The sequence below is a fragment of the Chionomys nivalis genome, chromosome 16 (genome assembly GCF_950005125.1).
Source record: "Chionomys nivalis chromosome 16, mChiNiv1.1, whole genome shotgun sequence".
In the NCBI taxonomy this organism is placed as follows: Eukaryota; Metazoa; Chordata; class Mammalia; order Rodentia; family Cricetidae; genus Chionomys; species Chionomys nivalis.
Window position 1 is genome coordinate 59658510 of NC_080101.1, and position 21188 is coordinate 59679697.

The window sequence follows — 21188 nt, forward strand, 5'->3', positions numbered from 1 at the left end:
ACCCACCAAAAGGAAGGTTTACTGCTCACTTTAAAAACTAGTAGTTATTGGGCCATGAAATCTTACTAAATAAGAATTTTTAAATACTTAAGAAATGGAACTGTGAAAGTGTCTGCCAATCCCCCCCGCCCCCCATGAATTTGGCTCTTGATATTTTTTATTTTTCATTTTGGAAATGATCTCTGGCTGTTGAGACTCCCTGCCTCTGCCTCTCAGGTGCACGAGTTATATAGACTCTCAATTCTGGTTTCCTTCCTTTCCGGTTTCATTTGGGTGTATTGGTGGTTACAGCCTGCAAGTAAGAAACCCCAGGGAACAGAGGTGAAGCTATAGGAACTTAGTAGCTGAAGAAAGAAGCCTTATGTGAACTAATCCGTAAGAGAGCTTTTTTGTGATTTGTTTGCTGCAGGCGATAAGTTGTCTGAATACTATTAATGTGGACCTCTAAGTTTGGAGAAGTAGTTGTGTTTTGGTAATGCAAGGCAAACTGGGGGCTTTGTGTACCTATCATATCATCCTACCCCTCAAGTTTATATAATACTATTTGCTTCTGACAGCAGTATAGTAAATTGGCCAGACTGTTGAATTTATCTCCTTTTTAATTTTTGCATTGAGTGTTTTGTTTGCATGTATGTCAGTTTTTTATGTGCATGGTGTCCATGGAAGCTAGACAAGAACTGAAAATTGAAGATGATCATGATCCTTTAAGTGGATGCTGGGAATTGAATCCAGGGCTTCTGGTAGAGCAGCCATTTGTTCTTAACCACTGAGGCATCTCTCCTGTTTTGTTTTTTTTCAAGACAGTTTCTCTATGTAACAGCCCAAGCTGTCCAGAACTTGCCCTATAGACCAGACTGGCTTCGAACTCAACAGAGATCCGCCTGCCTCTGCCTCCCGAGTGCAGGGGTTAAAGGCATGCACCACCACTGCCTGGCTGTTTCCTGTTTTGAATATCTATGTCTGCATGTAGACAGGTGTGCACATCCACCTTATTTCCACCCCCTTTTCTGTTTTTAAAGTGAGTCTCACTTGCCTGGAACCTGCTTTGCCAGGTGGGCTGGATTGGCTGGTAAGGCAATATCAGGGATCTGCCTGTCTCCATTTTATCAGCACTGGTTTATAAGTAACTGAGCTATCACACTCCAGCCAGAGTATTTGAAAATTTTTGTTCTCAAAGCTGTACTCTTTGAAAAAAGTTACAGTATAACAAATGATACTTCTGGGAAATTTCTTTCCACATCATAAAGAGTCTGGAAACAAAATTTACATCTCAAGATACCAAACACATTCTAGAGGTTAAGACTAAGAATATCTTACCTATAACTAATTTGTAAGTAGTAATTCATGATTTATTAGGTGCTTAGGAATCATGAGAAAGGTTCCAGTGTGGGAGGTGGGCTGACAGACAACCCAGAAAAGATTTGGGAGAAAATGCAGTAAGAGTTGGTGTGGTTGTAGGGGAATTTGTCAGGAGAGGAACAAAGATATTCATGGCAGGGTAGCAAGAAACTGGAGTGCATGGACAAGAGGATAGAAGACATAGTGAATGGAAGAGAGGTGAGTTAGGTTTAGGGCTATATTATATATTTGTATGCCAGATAGTGAGTTGTGAAATTTGTTTTATGACTTGGGCAGCAGAGGTTTCTCAGGTAGAGGTTTGATCTGTTTAATTAGAATTAGAGTGTATTGAGGAAACTGGAGTGTATTAAGGACTATTTGTTGACAGAAATATGTCTGAATAGTGAGAAGAAGAAACTATGTGGAGCCCAGTGTAAACAAGACAGGGCAGTCAGTCTCTTGAATCAGTGAGTTTGGGTGAAGGAAAACAAGTTTCTAGGATGCTAAGAAACTAGCATTTACAACACAAATGTTGTAAATGAAATTACTGAATAGGAAAGAGAAAGAGAAAAATACCCATTTTCGTTATGATAAATAAAGGGCATGCTTTTTTATATGTCATGGTAATTATGGATATGTTTATATGAAAATGAAACTTGTATAGATCATAGTCTCTAAGAGTTTTTGTGCAATGGAATTTTACTATTTTCAAATTTTTTTCTGCTGTCAGTTTATACCCTATTCTTTTCGAGAGTATTGGTATTGAGGGTGCTGTGTCCTGTTCATCTGTCCCTTGAGAGACAGGATCTGTCATTGAACCTGGCTAGCAATGTCCAACAATCTTCTCGGTGTCAAAACAGTTCTGGGTTACTGCGTTGCAGACACACTCACTGCACATTTCATGTAGGTCCTGGGATTTTGAAATTGTGTCATCAGTTTTCACAAACTCAGGTCAGTTCTCCTGTCTTCATCTATCAAGGGTTGGAATTACTGGTTCGAGTTAGCACACTCAGCACTGTTCACTTGAATACTCCGACCTGGAGTTCTAGAGTCTTCTTTTTAGAGATTTTATTTTATGTATTATGTGTATGTGTGCCTGCATGACAGAAGAGGGCATTGGATTTCATTATAGGTGGTTATGAGCCACCAGGTGTTTTCTGGGTATTAAACTCAGGACTCCTGAAAGAGCAGCCAGTACTCTTAACTGCTGAGCCTTCTTTCTACCCGCAAGTTCTGGATTCTTAAAAATATTCTTCTCATTGTTGATATATGTTGAGTATCCTTGACATCTTTCAGTGACTTCTGGCAGTGTTTAAAGATGTTACTTTTACCCCCTAGAAATAATTCTTACTCAGTTTCTCACTCTTCCATGTTATGTTATAGTCAGATTTCATAAAACATTCCCTCATTCTTTTATTCCCAACACAAGCCTTCCTTCTTTCTACTTGTCCTGTTAATCTTCCAAGTATTATCCTAAGAGTGTTATAAATACTTTGTGAATGGGATAAAATAATTCAGGGCCCTTTCATATACTTGGCCTTTTCTCATGGTCTTATTCTTTGCTTTGTTTCTCATTATCTGACACCCACATCATGGCATACAACTATCTGTAACTCCAGTTCCAGGAGCTCAAATGGGCACAAACATAGTGCACATACATGCGTTCAGGCATTATATTCATACAAAAAGTAAAATGATGTTGTCATTGTTTTTAGTATGTTCTGTCTCATCTTACATGATGACATTGTAAAGAAGGTAGTATTACCTAGGATGTTTAGGACCTACAGAGCCCTGGTTGAATATTCAGCATCACAAAAAAATTTAATTAAAAGTATTTTCACATTATTAGCACAGTTTTCACAACGGAAAGTCAGAAATAACAGGACTGGTGAGAAGACTTGTAAGAGATTGCTACGCAGGTCTGGCATCCTGAATTTAAGTCCTGGAATCCATGGTAAAAGGAGAGACTCTGCAAGTTCATACTCTTGGCACACGTTGGGTACATAGAGTGTTATGTTTATTTAACAAGTATTTGGAGGGTGTTCATTTTCAAAAAGTAGGAAAGTTCGGGTCTTTGCTTCACCTGGAGTTTACATTTCTTTGTACTGCTGTAGCTATGCCTCTCTGGCTTATAGGATTGCTCATGTCGTGGATACACAATACTGGAAGGCCTCTTAACTGGCCTGCATCATAAATAAAAGAGGTCTAGAAAGAAACTAGTGTTCTTGGGTGAATTGTTATGCTGTGGTTGTAAATAAACTTGTATCATTTTCAGATTTGGACGGTGCACTACTCTCAGGGTCTGATGGTGATAGGACCGTGAACACAAATTTATTGGCTGAAGCCTGCAGTGGTCAAGATGCAGGTGATGCTGGTAGGTACAACACAGTAAGATTTTTAGCAAGAGCATATCTAAGGATCTGAAGGCTGTGGAGTGCTAGTGTACATGGTTACTGAAGTCTACCGTAGGTTCTTTGCTACTTACTTGTGTGTAATTGCTTCAACTTAGAGACCAGTCTTAGAGACCGGTTGTGATGACTTTAGCAACTTGGTAAATACAAATTGATACCAAGAAGGAAGAGGTATGGATACACTAACGAGATCTGAGGAGCATTAATATAACGGACCGTTTAGAATGACTGTCATTGAAAACAACTTAATGAAATGATGTGAACCTATTGATGTGATACACTTTTGGGTACACAGCAACCTAGGAAGTATTTTTATTTTTTTTTATTTTTCGAGACAGGGTTTTTCTGTAGCTTTTTGGTTCCTGTCCTGGAACTAGCTCTTCTAGACCAGGCTGACCTCGAACTCACAGAGTTCTCTCTACCTCCCGAGTGCTGGGATTAAAGGCGTGCGCCACCACTGCCCAGCCCTAGGAAGTATTTTTGAACAATGTTTAACCTGAATCTTATCTGTGAGGAGAAAATTTAAAAACACAGCAAGCAGTCCAAGCCCTAATGGCTGGAAGAAAGACATAGAAAGGAACCACATAGATGAAAGGAGACTGAACTCAATACAGTACGGTCTTGATTGGACCAAGGGCTTTTGCCCTTTTAGGAAAAAGTTAGAAATGTGGCTATGTATTTGTTAGCAATATTCAATTTAAAATTTGTATACATCTGGTTTTGTAGAAGAATGTGTATATATTTTTATTTGTGTATAGTATATATGTATTGTATTTAGGCATAAAGCAAAAAGTACATGTTACAATAGTGGATAAAATGTGCACAAAAGAAAAGGGGCAAAATACTAACATTTAAAGGTGAAATATAGATGTAAATTCAACTTCATATTTGAACTTTTTAAAATTAATGGTGGAAGAACAGGTGGCACTGCTTGTAAAAGTTATTGGTCCTGCCACTCCCTTCCAGGTGCTGGGGATCAAACACAGGGCCTTGAATATGCCGGCCACGCCCTGTACTTTTGAGGGGCACCTTTTTGTTTTGTTTTGCTTGAGTCAGGTCACACTGTGTAGCCCTGGCTGGCCTGGAACTCAGATCTTCCTGTCCCTATCCCCCAAGTGCCCAGCATGCCTTTGGATTTTTTTTTTTTTTTTGAGCAATAGAGAATTTTGAAGATCTTTTAAATAAATTACTTATTGATTGATTGTATGGAGAATTACTACCGTCTTAAGAGTATTTAGTAGAACCCAATTTTTTGGTTTACAAATTGGGTTCAAGAATGTAAAACTGTAAAACAATACACAAACAGCTTTCTGTGGAAAATGAGCCATTTTGTTTGTTTAATTTTTAAGAGTAAGTCTTTGATTTAGAATTATTTCCCTAAATATTGGAATTTTGGTCTGGCACATGCTAATCAAGCTGGCTCTTCTGGATTCCGGAGTTGTTTGTGTCATAGGTCACCCTTTTGATGAGTTTGATCTCAACTGTTTTCTCCTTATTCTGTGGAATGATATACCAAAGATATTAGTGAACATTAAGTATTTGTTTGAAATAGACCTTATTAACTCTTAGGTATGTTGAATTATAGCTTCTCATAATTTCTACAAGTTATCTTTGCTAATATTAAGAATTAGAAGACTTCTATGAAATTTGGAGTGAGGGTTTCTTAATTTGAATTGTAAATATTTTTAATCTTTTTAAAAATACTTTGATTTATTTGTGTGTACACAATGTGACACTAAGGTCAGAAGACAACTAGGAACTGACTTTGTCTACCATGTGGGTCCCAGGGAGCCGGTCAATTGATAGTGCTTGGCGACAAGGGCCCTAATCCACTGCGCGGTCTCCCTAAGTGTGTATTTCTGACTGTTAGTCATGAGTGGTATATACAGAGAAGCATGGAATTGGAAGTGTGTGGTTTTTTAAATTTAATTCTAATCTTGCATTGTCAATTTATTGTTAAATCTTTTTTCTGTCTATATGTCGTCAGCATTATTTATTTGAATTTTAGCAGATCTAATATGATTTCTGAGGTCAACTTTTGAAGTATATTGAACAAGTTAAAAATATCAAGTACATGTTGGCTTTCTAAAATATTTATTCAACAAATAGGTAAAGGTCATTTATGTTAAACACTAGAAGCACAAAGGTAAGACAGGTCTTGCTGTCCTAGAGAGCAACTGTAATTTAGAAATGGAAAGTAGAAATTGAAAGGTTGACTGCCCCAGGCTGCCGTTCCATTCCCCTCCCTGTCCCATGTCCCACTAGTTGGGAGATCAACAGCATTGTATTTATAGCCCCATAAATGTGTGTTTGTTTGTTGGTTGGTTATTTTCAAGACTGGGTTTCTCTATATGGCCTTGGCTGTCCAGGAACTAACACACACTCTCTCCCTCGCCCCCTCTCTCTCCCTGTGTGTGTGCATGTGTCTGTGTGTGTGTATAAAGCAACGTAATGGTAATGTGGTACATTTTAAAAAATCATCCCACAAAGGTTTTTTTTTAACTTCCTTTTATATTCTTTTACCAAAGAAAATAAATTTGCTCTAGTTTTTTTATAGCTTTGGTCCCTGTCCTGGAACTCACTTTGTAGACCAGACTGGCCTTAAACTCACAGAGATCCACCCGCCTCTGCCTCCTTAGTGCTGGGATTAAAGTCATGTACCACTACTGCCTGAAAATTTTACTCTAATTTTTAACAGTACAATATGTAAATGGAAATTTAATTTTTATGAAATAAGTTTATGGGAAAATTTTATTATCAAAGTGCTTGGGACCAGATGTTTTTAAAATGTTGGAATCTTTTCAAATTTTGAAATATTTTGATACATGGCCTTTACTGATAGGTTGACATCTCTCATCTAAAAGCTTGACAATGCTCCAAGGTCTGAAAGTTTTTTTTTTTTAATTTTAACTTTATTTTACGTGCATTAGTTTGTTGGTATGAAGGTGTCAGATCCCTAAGACCTGGAGTTACAGACAGTTATGAGCTGCCATGTGAGTACTGGGAATTGAACCTGGGTCCTCTGGAAGAACAGTCAGTGCACTTAACCACTGAGCCATCTCTCCAGCACCCTATCTGAAAGTTTTCTGAGCATACGATGTTCTAAAAGCATTCTAGATTTGTGAGCATTTGAGGTGGTGTGGGTTTTTAGGTTAGAGGTGTTCTGCCTGTGTATATTACTACATGTTCTGTGCATGTCTGTATAAAGAGGAATGTTTCAGGGAAGTCAGAATTTAAAGTGTCTATTTACCACACATGGAGAAACCTCCCAGAGGTCCTTATGTTGGAATGGAGCAGCCCAGAGAGGTGTTTGGAAGGAAAGGCTCCATCGTATTAGTCTTTGATCCGGCATTGAAAGTGAGTTAGATGGGTAGCCCTTGATTCTTGCGGCCTGACAGGCTCTGAATTAGTGTGTTGGGTTTGATCTTATTTTTGAAACAGGGTCTTTCTCTTATTAGTCTGGCTTTACGTCAGTCTCCCAAGCATTGTGGTTTTATTGTCTTATAAACAATTGCTGACAGGTATGGTGGTGCATTTGGGAAGTGAAGGCAGGAGGTTGCTTAGTTCAAGGCCAGGCTGGACAGCATAATACCAGAGGGGAAATGCTGTGACTGAGTGGGAACTGGGTAGCAAGTTGGCAACCACTGAAAAAGAATCCACATGTTAGAATTGATGGTTGGTTGGATCGAGTCTCAAAAAACTGATTCTGTATACAGAAGAAATTCTTTGACCCAATAAATTGTATGTATATATTTAAAATGTAATTGAATCCAGAAAGAGGTAATTCTTGACTCTGTGTTTGTCGGGTTTTTATAGGACTAGGCTTTTGTTGTCAGTAAGCTCGCATTTTTGGAGGTTCAAGAATTTTATTTATATTGTTTTAGTATGGGAATTGAATCCAAGACCTGTTGTTTTTATTTAGGTTTTGGAGTGAAGATGGGGTGAGGGAATCAGATAGTTATTAGGACAGGATCTTCTATGTGCCCATATCTGACTCCAAATTCACAGTGTATCCAAGTTTGTCCCTGATCTCCTGGCATGTCTCACAGGTGTGAGTGAATCAGCACACGGAGCTTTATTTAGTGTCTATTAGAAAGCTTATCATGTTCTTATAATTGTGTTTTATTTTCTTGGGCTCTAATTAAGGGATAACAGACTTCCCCTAACCATTTCCTCAAAATCCCTTTCCAATTGCTCTAGGAGCATCCCATGACTTCAAGTATGGTGTGATGCCTAGCACTTCAAATGATTTCAAGTATGGATTGCTACCAAGTACTTCAAATGATTTCAAATATGGATTGTTACCAGGTGCTTCAAATGATTTCAAGTATGGATTATTGCCAGAATCTTGGCCCAAACAAGAAACGTGGGAAAATGGCAAGTATTATCAACAAATACAAAATGGTAATTTTTAATATTTAAAAGCTTCCACATTTTGAGTTTAAAAAATAAATAGTAGCTATGTTAACAGTTGCTGTTCTTATAGCTAAGCATAGAAGTATTGATATAAGGTTTCTGTTTAAAGGTATATATATATTAAAAAGTACTGTTTTTCTTCCTTTAAGGTGACTCATCTCTAATCATGAACAAGTTAAAATGCCCTCACTGTACCTATGTAGCCAAATACAGACGAACACTAAAAAGACACTTGCTCATTCATACTGGAGTGAGATCGTTTAGCTGTGACATTTGTGGGAAGCTGTTTACTAGAAGAGAACATGTGAAAAGACATTCCCTGGTGAGTGATCATGAAGATGAGGGCTTTTATGGCAAGAGATGTTTCTGGCATTTTATTCGCAGGTTTAAAGAAGAATGGTTAAGTTACTTTAAACAATTATTTTTGAGCTGATACTGTCCTTCATCTAGAAAGTATTCATCCATTAGCTATCCTTTTATTACTAAATGTATGGCTTAATTTGAATGGCTCAAATGTGGTCTTTATTTGTACTATCCTTATTTTGGGTTTTTCTCCCTATTAGGTGCATAAAAAGGATAAGAAATACAAATGCATGGTGTGTAAGAAGATCTTCATGTTAGCAGCCAGTGTTGGAATAAGACATGGATCTCGACGCTATGGAGTCTGTATGGACTGTGCAGATAAGTCACAGCCAGGAGGGCAAGAAGGTGTAGATCAGGGACAGGATGCAGAGTTCCCTCGGGATGAAGAGTACGAGGAGAATGAAGGAGGAGAGCCTGATGAAGAGCTGGCTGAGAATGGAGAAGATCAGAATGATGCATCTCGATGGGATGAATCAGGAGATGTCTGTATGTCTCTGGATGCTTAACTGACCTTACTATATTCCTCAAGAATGCTGCATTTGGACATACTATGAATCGACAATTTGGATTGTTGAACTTGAAGGCTTGCAAAATATGGTACATGCTGGATGGTAGTTACGTTGCTGTGAAAAACTGTAGGGTTAAAGCCTTATAGCAAAAAAAAAAAAAAATTTTTTTTTTTATATTTGCACAGGACTGTACAGCAAACAACCATGTGGTTGGATACATGGAGTCCCCACATTCAGTCAGTTATCAAAGTAAAATATTTTTTATTTATAGGATATACAGTTAACTATTTGGGTTCTATGAAAATATAGTACTTGTCCTTTCTAGAGGTTACATTCATGTACTACTGTAACATGAATGAAGAAAATCCATTTGTGGAAGTACAGTGACAGTTGACCCAATCACTCTGTCAATCAAACCACTCAGGCTAGTTTGTACTAGTAGAGTTTTGTTTCTATTTTTATTTTATTAATTTTATTTTTTTTAATACAGATTTTCAGTGAGGGGCTTTTTCAACCCCATTGGTTCTATTTTCTTGTATTTTTTTCATTTTATTTGCTTTATAACTTAAACCAAGTCTCTTCTAGTCTTAGATATTATTTCTGAATTCTGTGCGATAGGCATGTTTATAAGAACTGGAGAGGTAATTTATTGGAATGAACTGACTCCCCTTCCTCCCTTCCACTTTGACATGAATTTTCCCACTGCACAAATGAAGAATGATGTTACGACGTTACCATGGTGAAGCTGACATAAACCACTAAAATGATGATGACTTAGAAGTGACTTTCTCCTGCTGCTCTAATTCGATAAATGGTTACTATATAATGTTTTCTGACATGGTTTTTGGTTTTGGGTATCTGTTACTTTGGCACTATTCTTGTTTGCCTCTTAAATTTTGCCAGTGTACTATACCTCAGCCTTATTTGAAATACAGAAGTCTAATTGAAGAAAAGTCATAGAAAAATACATAAAATGATTTGTTTTATAATTTATCATCCATGTCCAGTTTGGTTAGCTTGTTATGCAAAATAAGTGAAATATCAGGGTTTTTTCCCCCCTGTGCCCTTTTTTAAAAATCATTAAAATTAACCCAAAATGTGCATTCTCTTTTGTTTCATACTTATTGGGATATTGAGTGATAAAAATTGTGGCTGATAATTTATTTTTCCATTCCTTAAAGTCACCATACCTTGATGAAATCTTTATAGTCACCATGATTCAACAAACTGCAGAAATATTACAAATAAAATGTTGAGAGCCTTTATTGTTCCATTATCTAAATTCTTTAGGAGTCAGAGGGTGATTCATTGAGTTGAAATTGTTAGATTTATTTTGCCTGGTGACATGAACTAGCTGACAGTGGAACTTGAGCAGCCTTCTATGTGCTAACATGACGACATGGGTCAAGAGCATATTGTATACTAGAGAAGAGTGAGAGACAGCATATTTTCAACTTTCTTTTGAATACAAATTGAGTATATTTTCCTATTTTATATCAAGTAACTAAATTGGGCCAGTTGTGTGGAAGAAACCACAGAGCTGCTTTGACAGACACAATCTTTTTGGTGCTCCGTCTGGTCAAAGTTGAAAAGTTGATTTCCATTTAAAGAGACAAACTTGATCATTGCCTCTGATTTCAGTAGAATGATGGTTTGATAGTGGTCAGTGACTTTCTGTGTTGCTAATGAGAGATGAAATGTTAGTGTCCACTGTGAGATGCCCCCATGGCCCTCAACTGTATGGTAGTCTCTGCACACCTGGGAGCCTGGCAGAAGACTAGTTCAGGTTTGAGTTTTGTTTAAAATGAAGAGTACACCTTATTCTCAGTGTTTGAAACAAATGAGTAAAATGTAACTCTAGTAAAGTCCAAAGTAGACATAGTTGGGCAGAAATATTATGAACGAAAAAGTATTTTAAACGTAAAATGTTCTGCTTTGTGAATATGTAAGTATAGTATAAAGATTTCTTTCATCCCATTTATCCCCTTCCTTTAAAATAAACCATAGTTTACAATTGGTAGATCTGTCTATATATAAATATATATTAAAGAGCAAATATATATATTTAAAAAAATCACCTAAATCTGCTTTATTAGACAGTAGTTCACTTATTGCATAGAAACTGGACTTGGCTTTACATCCTTAATGTACTTTATTTTACTCGAGATATGACCTTATCTTGAAACAGAATTTCTTTTATTACTTAAATAATTTATGTATATCTGGTAAATTATGACCAAATTTTTGTTAGATTGCATACAGTAAATTGAAACACACATTTGGTACACTACGGGATTGTTGTGCTTTTGATTTTAGTTGGAAACAGGTTTGATGTAGATGACTTATTACTGTTAATTTAAGATATTCTATAATTGTCCATTGCCTTTTATGTCGTGTTGTGACAGATTTGGCTATATTTTTAGTCATCTGAAATATACTTTAAAAAGTTTGTTTTTAGGTAATCCAAAGGAAAAAAATGTTTATACTCTTGAATATATATTTGCCTCAGCCTATATAAGTTTCTTTGAAGTAAACACTTTACCAGAACAGAATTGACAGATTTTTCTACTTGCTGACTGCCTAAGTTATTTTGTTTCATGGTCTTGAGGGATCGCCTTTTTCCCTTGGAGATCTTTTTTAAAAAATAGTTTTAGTACTAAAGGTATACTACTGGACGTTTCTATTTTTTTAAGTATATTCCTTTTCTGACAATACAACTTCAGGAAGTTGATAAATTGCTTAAGAACTTTTGATTGGTCTCAGAAAGGTAATGGATTGGATACTCATGATTTTGTCTGGAAGTCTGACAGAGTTATGTTGTACATTTGGTGAAGTTTTTCTTGTAATTTATATTTTAAATAAAATATTTTTAGAGTTTTTAATTTTAATGAAGGGGAAGAGCATACACTTTCATATTCCACAGTGGCAATACCATGTCATAAATTCAGATCATGTGTTATTTCTCCCAGACACACTTCCCATATGGTCCTTCATTTGTCATGGTTATTATTTCCTAGACAAGCTGCTAAATTTTAGTGCCCTAGTGATCAGGATCTTGAGGGTTTACAGTATTGGAAGGGGAAACAGGACAGTAACCAGTAGTTTTTACTTTGGGGGCAAAAAACACTGACTTAGGTTGAGTCATCCCGATGAAGAGTGAGTTAATTATTGCTGTTCACAGAGTACTCAAGCACACTAAGTAGTTTAATAGTAGATGTGAGCCAAGAACAAAATTAACGAAAGCTGGTAGAAAGGGAGAAGTGAGGAAGTTAAAGGATGGGGACTTTGAAAGGGCTCAATGATAGCTCGAGTGTAAATGTGGGAAAGCAGCGACAAGCCCTGAGATCTTACCCTTCTCTGAGCAGATAGCATAAGAGGGTTAGAATCATCTCGGATTCACGACTCGAGCCCCCACACCTTTTTGGTATGCCTATACTTTTGTGTTGTCTGCCTTATTTTTTCTAGACTCTAAAGTAGGTGCTATTCTATTTTACAGATAAAGGCTCAGAGAAACCAGACACTTGCCTAACTACTACAGCTTACCAGATCTGGGTTTGATCAGGTCTGCTTTGGAAGCCCTGGCTCTTTTAGGAGGCTCTATTTGCCCCATAAAACAGCTCTTTTGTAAATTTATATTCTCCCTGTGAAATGACTGCGTTAGGAATTTTGTATCCTATCTGCCCCCAGTAAGCTTCCTACCACACGTTCCTTCTGGTAGCTCTCGTCACTTTGACTTAAACACCTCACTGTAGTTGGCGTCTTTAGTGAGCTGTGACCTTTTCACTTTATAAAAGGATGGTTTTTTAATCTGAAGAACTAGATGTAAGCCTCAGTTTTTGTGCCGTTCAGTCACCCAGATCCTTAAGCTTAACTATGGTACCTAATCTACACAGTTTGAACTAACAGATGTTTTCTTAATCAATTTAGGGTTTGAAGTAGGATTATTTATTTTGTCCCTTCCCTGCTGTATCCCAGGCTTGAAGTGGACTTGAACAAGGTCGTTTAAAACATTTTAGGGATAAGCACACTTTCCAAGATGTTTTCTAGCCCTGAAGCTTAGAATATTGGGGTACTAAATTTGGAATACACTATTAAGAATGAAATTTGGGGTTTATGAAAGGGATGATTGAGGCCATTATGATGTGGGAGAATCAGCATCTTAAACACTGTAAACAGAACACTTTCTTCAGCCTGCTGTTTGTGAAAGCTCTCTGGGAAGATCTTTTACAAAGACCAACTTTTTTTTTTTATGTAATTTACCTACCTAATATAAGTGTCCTGAGACATGTATGTAAACCTCCAAAATCTGTCTGTCTGTGTATTTAGGAAATACACAAGAATCTTTATCAACTTAAAATATAAACTTGTGAGCACTAAACTGCTTCTGGCTTTGTGAATTTTATTGGTATTCTGATTTATTTGCAGGTGTGCTAATTTAGAGTAATTGGGTAAGGGGAACACCTTTGTAAACTTGGGACATTCAAATATCTCTGTACTTGGACTTTACAGGTTTGAATTGTAGAATCTAATGAGGTTTTTCTGGTTTTTATATGAAGGTGCATAAATAAGACTACCTCCAGCCCTCCTTGCTGGGCTCTCTCACTCATCACAGCAGTGATTTGTATTTGCTATACTTGCCTTTCAGAAGACTTCAGGACTTAGAGAACATGGAAAGTTCCCTGTGATTCACATTGTGAATGCTCTTGGAAGTGGGTGGAGTCAAAGCTGAAGCACTACCACATATATACTGTATGTTAGACAAATTGATTGCAAGTAAATATATAAGATTACAAGTTTCAAGTCTTTGAAATTTTTTTATATAGAGAATGCATACACAGTTTAAGTTGCCTCCTTCGCTCCTTACTGGATGGACCTTGCTAACCCCAGTTAGTTTGGGCTAACCCCATCCTCGGAATGCCAGAATTGCTGCTGTCATCCACTGCACCTAACTTCCTGAGTGAGGAGAAGAGGGACTCCTTATGAAAAAAATGCTGTGTAAGCTTTTTGCTATAGATCGTGGTAGTCCAACGTTTGAGAACTGGCAAAGAAAATTAGTGTATTTATATATAACTAATTGGTTTTAGAACTGAGCTTAGCATGGTGGCTCCATGACTTTATTCCCAGTATCCTGAAGATCTGTGAGGTTGAGGCCAGCCTGATCTAAGTACCAGACTTCAGGGCAGCCGAAACACAAGTCTTCAGTGTTAGAACTTAGTCTTGGGCATAATTATCATTCTAAAGTTAGTATACGATGCTGCAGGTACTAGAGTCAACAGGAAGGTATCTAAAGCAAGAAACAGGCTCCAGGCAGGCCTCTAACCCCTCTAACTTTTGCCTCAGGTGATGGAGGCAAAGCCTGTCTCATGTCACGCTCTCTTAACAGCATGGTGTCTTACTGTCTATATCTTTTCTGCCAACAGGTGTAATCGTTTCTTCACAATATGGTCAGTCTTAAATGAGCAATGAAACTGACCTTTCAAGTCTAATTTAGGTATCTGTTAGGTCTCAGTGAGAAACAGGACTGATAATTCTGGCACACCACAACAGTTACTAGAACAATATGAAACAGTTTCAAGACAACAGGAACGGGTTCAGAGAGTATTCCAGTGACATTGTAGAGTTTGGGGGCCCAGAACTGAAACCTCTTTTCAGTATCAAACTGTTCTGTTGGATGTGTTGCCAGTTGTGAAATACGGCGACAGTTTGAGCCTTTGGGCCCCTTTTCCTAACAAGCAGATGACCATGCTTCAATAGGAAGGGACCAAACCTAACCTACAGCAGACAACATTCATGATACACTATCTTCAACACTTAGAGTGCTGAAAAGGTTAGCCATTTGCTGCCAGACCGTTTGACCAGATACTCTAGTTGCCAGTGTTTTGTATTTGTGAACAGGAATATTGGAGCCTGTCGTTCTTAGTTAATCCTATGAGAGACATAACAAGGGAAGTTAAGATGGAGCTTAGCGTCCCTCTCTATGCCAGTGTTTTTGATGATGTTATATGAGCACGAATGCTGTGGTCCATGTGAAAGCCAGACAACTTAGTGGAGTCATCTCTCTCTGCAGTCAGCTCCCAGCACTTAAGAACTGTGAGACCAGGTCTTGCCATGCAGCTGTAGCTAGTCTGCAAGTTCAAGTTAGTTTGGGATTCATCGTGATCCTCCATAGTGCTAGGATTACAGGTGTGCCCACCACACTCACTTTGTGGTGTTTGTCCCCCCCCCCTTTTTTTTTACTGTTTTTGTGTGTAGCAGCCCTAAATACCCTATTTAATCAGTTCCAATCATCAGTGTGTGTGCGTGCACAGACGTACATGTTTTGCTTTTAAGTCAGGATTCTGATTAGTGTAGGTACTAACAAACTTGTTTTAAAGAAACAGGTAATGAATCTCAGGCCATGAGATCACTCCAGCCAGCAACCTAGACCCAGCCATAGCGGTGAGCAGATAGGTGTTCCAGCCTAGGCAGAGAGCCAGTTTTCTCCAGATCAGTATGTCTTCTCCCTTTGGTACATTGAAGAATGCCATGCCTTCTTAACTAACAACATTGTTAGTCTTTCTGGAGTCGGAAGTCTGCAGTGGGAAGAGAGTGACACTATTTCAGCATTGATTAAGCAGTGAGACCTCAGTAGGAATCCAATGGTTCTGTATCCTGATGTCCAGTGTGTTTCCCTGTCTTGACAGCCTGGTTCCCAAGAGAGAAATCACAAATATTTCAAATTCAGAAACTCATTCAGAGCTTGGTGAAAATTTTACTTAGGAAAACAGGGACCTTTCTAATTCACATGGTTGTCACATTCTATCAAATCCATCTCTAGGACAGGATCTCACCATATCACATCTGGCTTGGAATTCTCTGTTAACTCAGGCTGTCCCAGAACCGGTGGCAATCCTGCCTCGGCCTCTTGAGTGCTAGAATTACAAATCTCATTTCTTCTAGAATTATGACCTGAAATACAACTAAAGTAAAAAAAAAACAAAAAAAAACAAAAAAAACCAAACTTCTCATCATTTGTAATATATATTCTAGAAGGAATTTATTAATCAAATTTGTATTAAACCAATTATTATTATTATTTTGGTTTCTCGAGACAGGGTTTCTCGGTAGCTTTGGAGCCTGTTCTGGAACTGGCTCTTGTAGACCAGGCTGGCCTCGAACTCATAGAGATCTGCCTGCCTCTGCCTTCCAAGTGCTGGGATTAAAGGCATGCACCACCGCCCGACAAAATTCTTTTTGTTATTTATTGAAACGGGTTCTTTGTGTAGCCTTGGCTGTCCCAGAAGTCTCTCTGTAAACCAGGCTGTTCTTGAACTCACAAGATCTGCCTGCCTCTGGCCTACCACCACCCAACTTCTAGTTTTTCATATTAACTATTTAAATCTCAGGCTCAAAGTGAAGCCTGAATTATTACTGAACAAGGACAGTCGAGCGTGGGTTTCTCACACAACAGAATTATTTCCTAGGTGCCATGATCTGCTAAGGCCCCAAGCGTACCTTAAATACATGGTACCTTCTTCCTCCTTTCTGAGTCTAGTTACACACATGAGAAAACATCGCCTCTAATAAAGACTTCTGGAAAGGGTGAGCTCTAAGAAGGCAGATTTCTACTTGACTCAGTTCGAGGAAGAATTACTGAAGACTCGGGTTAAAATGGCAAGCGGCGAGGCACTGGAAGATGCAAGTGCTTAGGAGGCTGAACAGAGGCTGCTTGGTCCATGGGAGCTTCCCAGCGTCCTTTCCATGATAGTTACAGAGACTCGTGGTGAACTCAGCTAGGCACACCGGGGGGTTCGAATCTGCTACACTGCCCCTTGAGCACGTTGGCCCTCCTGCCTCCACTTTTAGTGCTGGATACAGCTGTGCACAAACACGCCTGGCATTATGTGGTGTTAGAAATCAAGTCCGGGGCTCCGTGCATACTAAGCAAGCATTCTGGCAACGAAGCCACATTCCCCAGTCAAAGGTAGTTAGTTTTTCTAAAAGTGACTTTGCCATGCAATTATCAGTTCAATGTCATCACCATGGAGTAAAATATAAATCGTAAGACCTTTAACAACAGCCAGCAGCAACTCAGCAACTATTGCCTATCTTGTGTGGACCAAATGGCAATACGTGGTGTCATCTACATCTTTCTAAGCTCTGGAGAGAGGTTAGGGATTAATCAGAGATTAACCACTGTGGAACTGAACACCACAGAAAGGAACAGCAGGGGTCTTCTGTTCTGCTTTGTAGTGGGTCTCAGGGTGGCCTCAAACTCCTCAACCTGGATCCTCCTGCCTCGGCCTCCAGAGTAGCTGGGATCACAGGTATACAGCACCGAACCAAGCAGGCACTGCCAATTCTGTGGGGCCAAATAAAGGAGTGTGAAGGGATGTAGTCGTTAGAAATGTTCAGTGTGCAGAGTGGGTGAACTGGCGACGAGCTTTGAGAGAGCTTTTCAAGGGTTTCCGGGGCTTTTGCTGGCCACCGCCAAGCCTTGGTACACCATTTTAAAAGACATTTCTTACTACCTTTATTGGCACAATCCATTTAGGGAGCATCTGGCATTCAAAAATATTTTAGGGAGGGATTTATTTGTTTTATTTTATGGGATTTGCCTGTATTATGTATGTGTGAGCATTCAGTGCCCACAGAGACCAACAGAGGGCACCGGTGCCCTGGAACTGGAGTTACAGACCATTGTGAGCTGTTGCGTGGGTGCTGGAAAGCAATCCAGGTCCTTTGAGAGAGTGGCCAGTGCTCTTACCTGCTGAACCGTCTCTCCAGCGCCAGCAGCTGGCATTTTAGATGTCCTAACAAGAGCATCAGTTTTATTTTTAACCACAAGCCCTCAAGGGAACCAAAGCTTAACTGTGTATAAAGAAACATTTTAAGCAATTGAAACTAAAAACTAAGTTTCCATGCAACTGAGCCTTATCATAGTAATTTTAAGATATTTCCTCCTGGGATTAATGATTAGGAGGTAGCATATGTTTAGGGCCTTTCTGTTTCAGGGATGAAGGTTAGCAAAAATCTCTAAGAAGGGAGTTTCATGAGTGTGGCTCTCTCATTCACTGGGCAAGAATACACGAGATCTATTGAGGCACACTATGAAAAGAAAATTGAAAGTCAAAGTTTCTGACTTGCAAATGTGATCAGGAAGGTTTTAGAATTAAGCCGCAGTTAGATATGAACCGGCTTTACTTCCATTGAGCTGGTAAATTTGGTGACTAGTTGAAACCTAATTCTTTCACTCTCCAGACAATTTGCTATGAGAATACTATTGCTAACAATTGTATTTCTTTAGCCTTGTAGAAACATGTTATTTTTATCAGTAAATATTGATCTAAATTTATATGTATGTACATTGTGTCTGTACGAATAATTTTTGTAAATAATCTACATAAGTTACTTATAATGTGACTTTTGTTTGACTAGGGTCTCACTGTATAGCTGTGACTGGCCTGGAACTAAGGGCAGTCCCCCTGTCTTGGTAGTGCTGGCGTTTCCAGAAAGAAGAGATATCAAGTCTGGAAGTTTGAAGGTTTTAGTTTAGGGGAGGAGGTTGTTTTTTGTTTGTTTTGTTTTACTGGTCTTATTTTTGTTTTGAAGACGGAGTCTTATATACCTTAGGCCTCAAACTAGTCAAAGATGACCTTGAACTCCTGACCTTGCTTGCACCTCCCAAGTGCAAGGATTGCAAGCCTGAACTTTTGAAGTTTATGTGTATGAATTTTAAGTTATGAAGTAATTGTTTCAGCATCTCCTCTTCCCTTTGTATTAGAGCACAGTGTGTCTCCCATACATTTTCTGTCTTCACCTTAGAATTTCTATTTTAGCCGGTTGTGGTGGCGCACGCCGGTAGGATTTGCTGAAGGAGGCAGAGGCAGGAGGATCACGAGTTCGAGGCCAGCCAGGGCTACACATTTTTTATGGGGGAGGGGGAGGGAAATGGGAGGCAGTGGCAGGGAGAAGGCAGAAATCTTTAATAAATAAATAAATAAATAAATAAATAAATAAGAATTTCTATTTTAGCTCTCTAGCTAACTCTTGGAATTCATCGCTGGTGATTATTTATTTACTCCTTTGTTTATATAATTACTTGAGAGAGATAGGGGTCTCACTGTGTAGCCCTGGTTTACATTTACTTTGTAAACCAGGCTATTTTGAGACTCTCAGAGACCAACAGCTTTAGTGTATCCATCCAGGCAGACCTGGGGGGAAAGGCATAGTTAAGGACCCTAAGGTGAGCTTTAATTCACACTTACTGGACAAAACTTACCTCGATGTTTACATTTTATTCTAGTGTTTGCCATGAATTGCCAGATCTTCCAGAAAGCCTCTGTGGCACACTTTCTCAGCCTTACCCTTGGCGGTCTTGCCCTGCCCCTGACCTTCTTGTTTAAGTGGAAACTGGCTAAGAAACGCAGACCGAGCCTAAGAAGAGTAGCGTTGATTCTACTCTAAATAGCCTTCCACAGAGATTTTCAGGCTACTGTGGGGTCCAAGTGGTTCTTTGAAGATGCCTTTGGTCTAGCTAGCTGGGTGTGGGGGTAGGCAGAGCAGGTGGGGCCTGGGCCTTCAGCCAAGCCTCGGTGACTACAGCCGGGCTTGTTCGGCCTTCAGATCACAGTGTGTGTGTGTGTGTGTGTGTGTGTTGTTTTTTTTTGTTTTTGTTTTTGTTTTTTTCTTTAAATCTAGGCACAGTGACTCAGGCATATAATCCCAGTTTTTGGTAGGAAGGTTGCCGTAAATTCGGGCCATGCTGAGCTCCACAGCTCAAACAACAAAAGTCACTAATTTAAGAGCGTCGGTGTGTCATAAATAGAAGTGCTATTATATAGTGGTCTTGTTGGCATCCCTGCTTCCACTTCTACTTCCATATTTCTGAACATTAATTCCTAAAGGACTCAAGATTATTTCATTCTAAGCCCGTTTTACAAACGGTCAGAGTTAAGACTTGAAATCAACTCAATAACTTGCACAAGAAGTTTGAGTTAAGTCTGTGATTGTCAATCAACACTGAAGAGAAACCAGGCAGACCAGGCTCAGCCCTCATCTGAGGCAGGCGAGGCTAGTGAGCAGAAACCGCGGAGCAGCCTGCCCCCACCAGCGCAGCCTGAGAACCCGAATGGGGTGGGGTGCAGCGAGCGTGCAGCGTGTGTGGTCATCTCCCACTCCAAGGCGAGGCGTCTGATTGCAAAGCATCGCCGTGTGCTGGGTTTGCTGTTGACTGTGGAAACCACTGAGCCCACCCTCGACTCCTCCATGGAGGACTCCACCAAATCAAACTCTAACTTCGCTGTCCTCATTCTGACAACCCTTCGGTACAGGAGTTTAATTTTTATATTTCTATAAGGGCAAAGGCAGAGAACTTCTTCCTGGCTACATCTGCCAGTTTCCATCGTCCAGATCTCCACTACCAGGATTCCGCACCCAAGACTGGCATAGCCCTAGGGTTGGGTAAATGCCCACATATTTTGAGAAGGAACACACCCAGTCCCCAGCTGATTTTCAGTGCTCTTGCCAGCAGGTACTGGGCCGTGCCCATTCTTAGCAGGGAAAGTTGGGTCTAATTAGAGTTTTTCCTGTTAGGTGCAAGACTGCGTGACTCACGGCAGCTACTGCTGCGGACGCCAAGAGGCCCAAGGCTGTATTTAGGAACTTGCTATGAAATCACCTGTCAGTTCCACCGAGTTTTTCCAATCTAATATATATGGAATGCTAGCAAGAAGCATCATTTATTTTGAAATCGTTTCAAACATTTTTTAAAACTGTGTCATTTTTGTTACTGTTGAAGACGGGCGTTAAAGTCTGGCTTCCTTAAATGGATGGGTGCCCTCTCTTCAGAAGCCATCACCGGTGCACACATTACCTCATGTGACCGTTGCCATGGAACCCTTTAGATTCCTCATAAAAATGTTGAGATGTGTCTTAAAGTGTTCTCTGTGAATAAAAATCTTGTTTCTAAAAGCTATTTCTGATGAATTCTCTTTCTAATTTTTTTTTTTTTTTTGGTAAAATTAGGAATGGCTGGGCAGCACCAACAGGAATGAATCAGAGTGATGAATGCAGTGACCCTTGGGCAGTGCTCCAAGCTGTACTGTTCCTTAGGATAACTTAAAGAGACCCTCCTGCTGACCATGGGCAGGCACTGTGGTAACGGAAGAGC

General features: G+C 39.3%; 1 protein-coding gene across 2 annotated transcripts in view; it reads left to right on the plus strand.

The window, feature by feature from the left end:
• Positions 1 to 13664, plus strand: part of Zbtb10 (zinc finger and BTB domain containing 10) — a 34688-nt gene extending 21024 nt beyond the window's left edge. The window contains exons 3-6 of one of the 2 annotated variants that reach the window (XM_057790794.1): positions 3614 to 3712; positions 7950 to 8153; positions 8315 to 8487; positions 8729 to 13664. In XM_057790794.1, the coding sequence (XP_057646777.1) occupies positions 3614 to 3712; positions 7950 to 8153; positions 8315 to 8487; positions 8729 to 9034 (782 nt within the window). In that variant the 3' untranslated portion in view covers positions 9035 to 13664. The remainder of the gene's footprint in view (positions 1 to 3613; positions 3713 to 7949; positions 8154 to 8314; positions 8488 to 8728) is intronic. The other variant, XM_057790795.1, reaches the window with a different exon arrangement.
• Positions 13665 to 21188: the final 7524 nt, after the last annotated feature.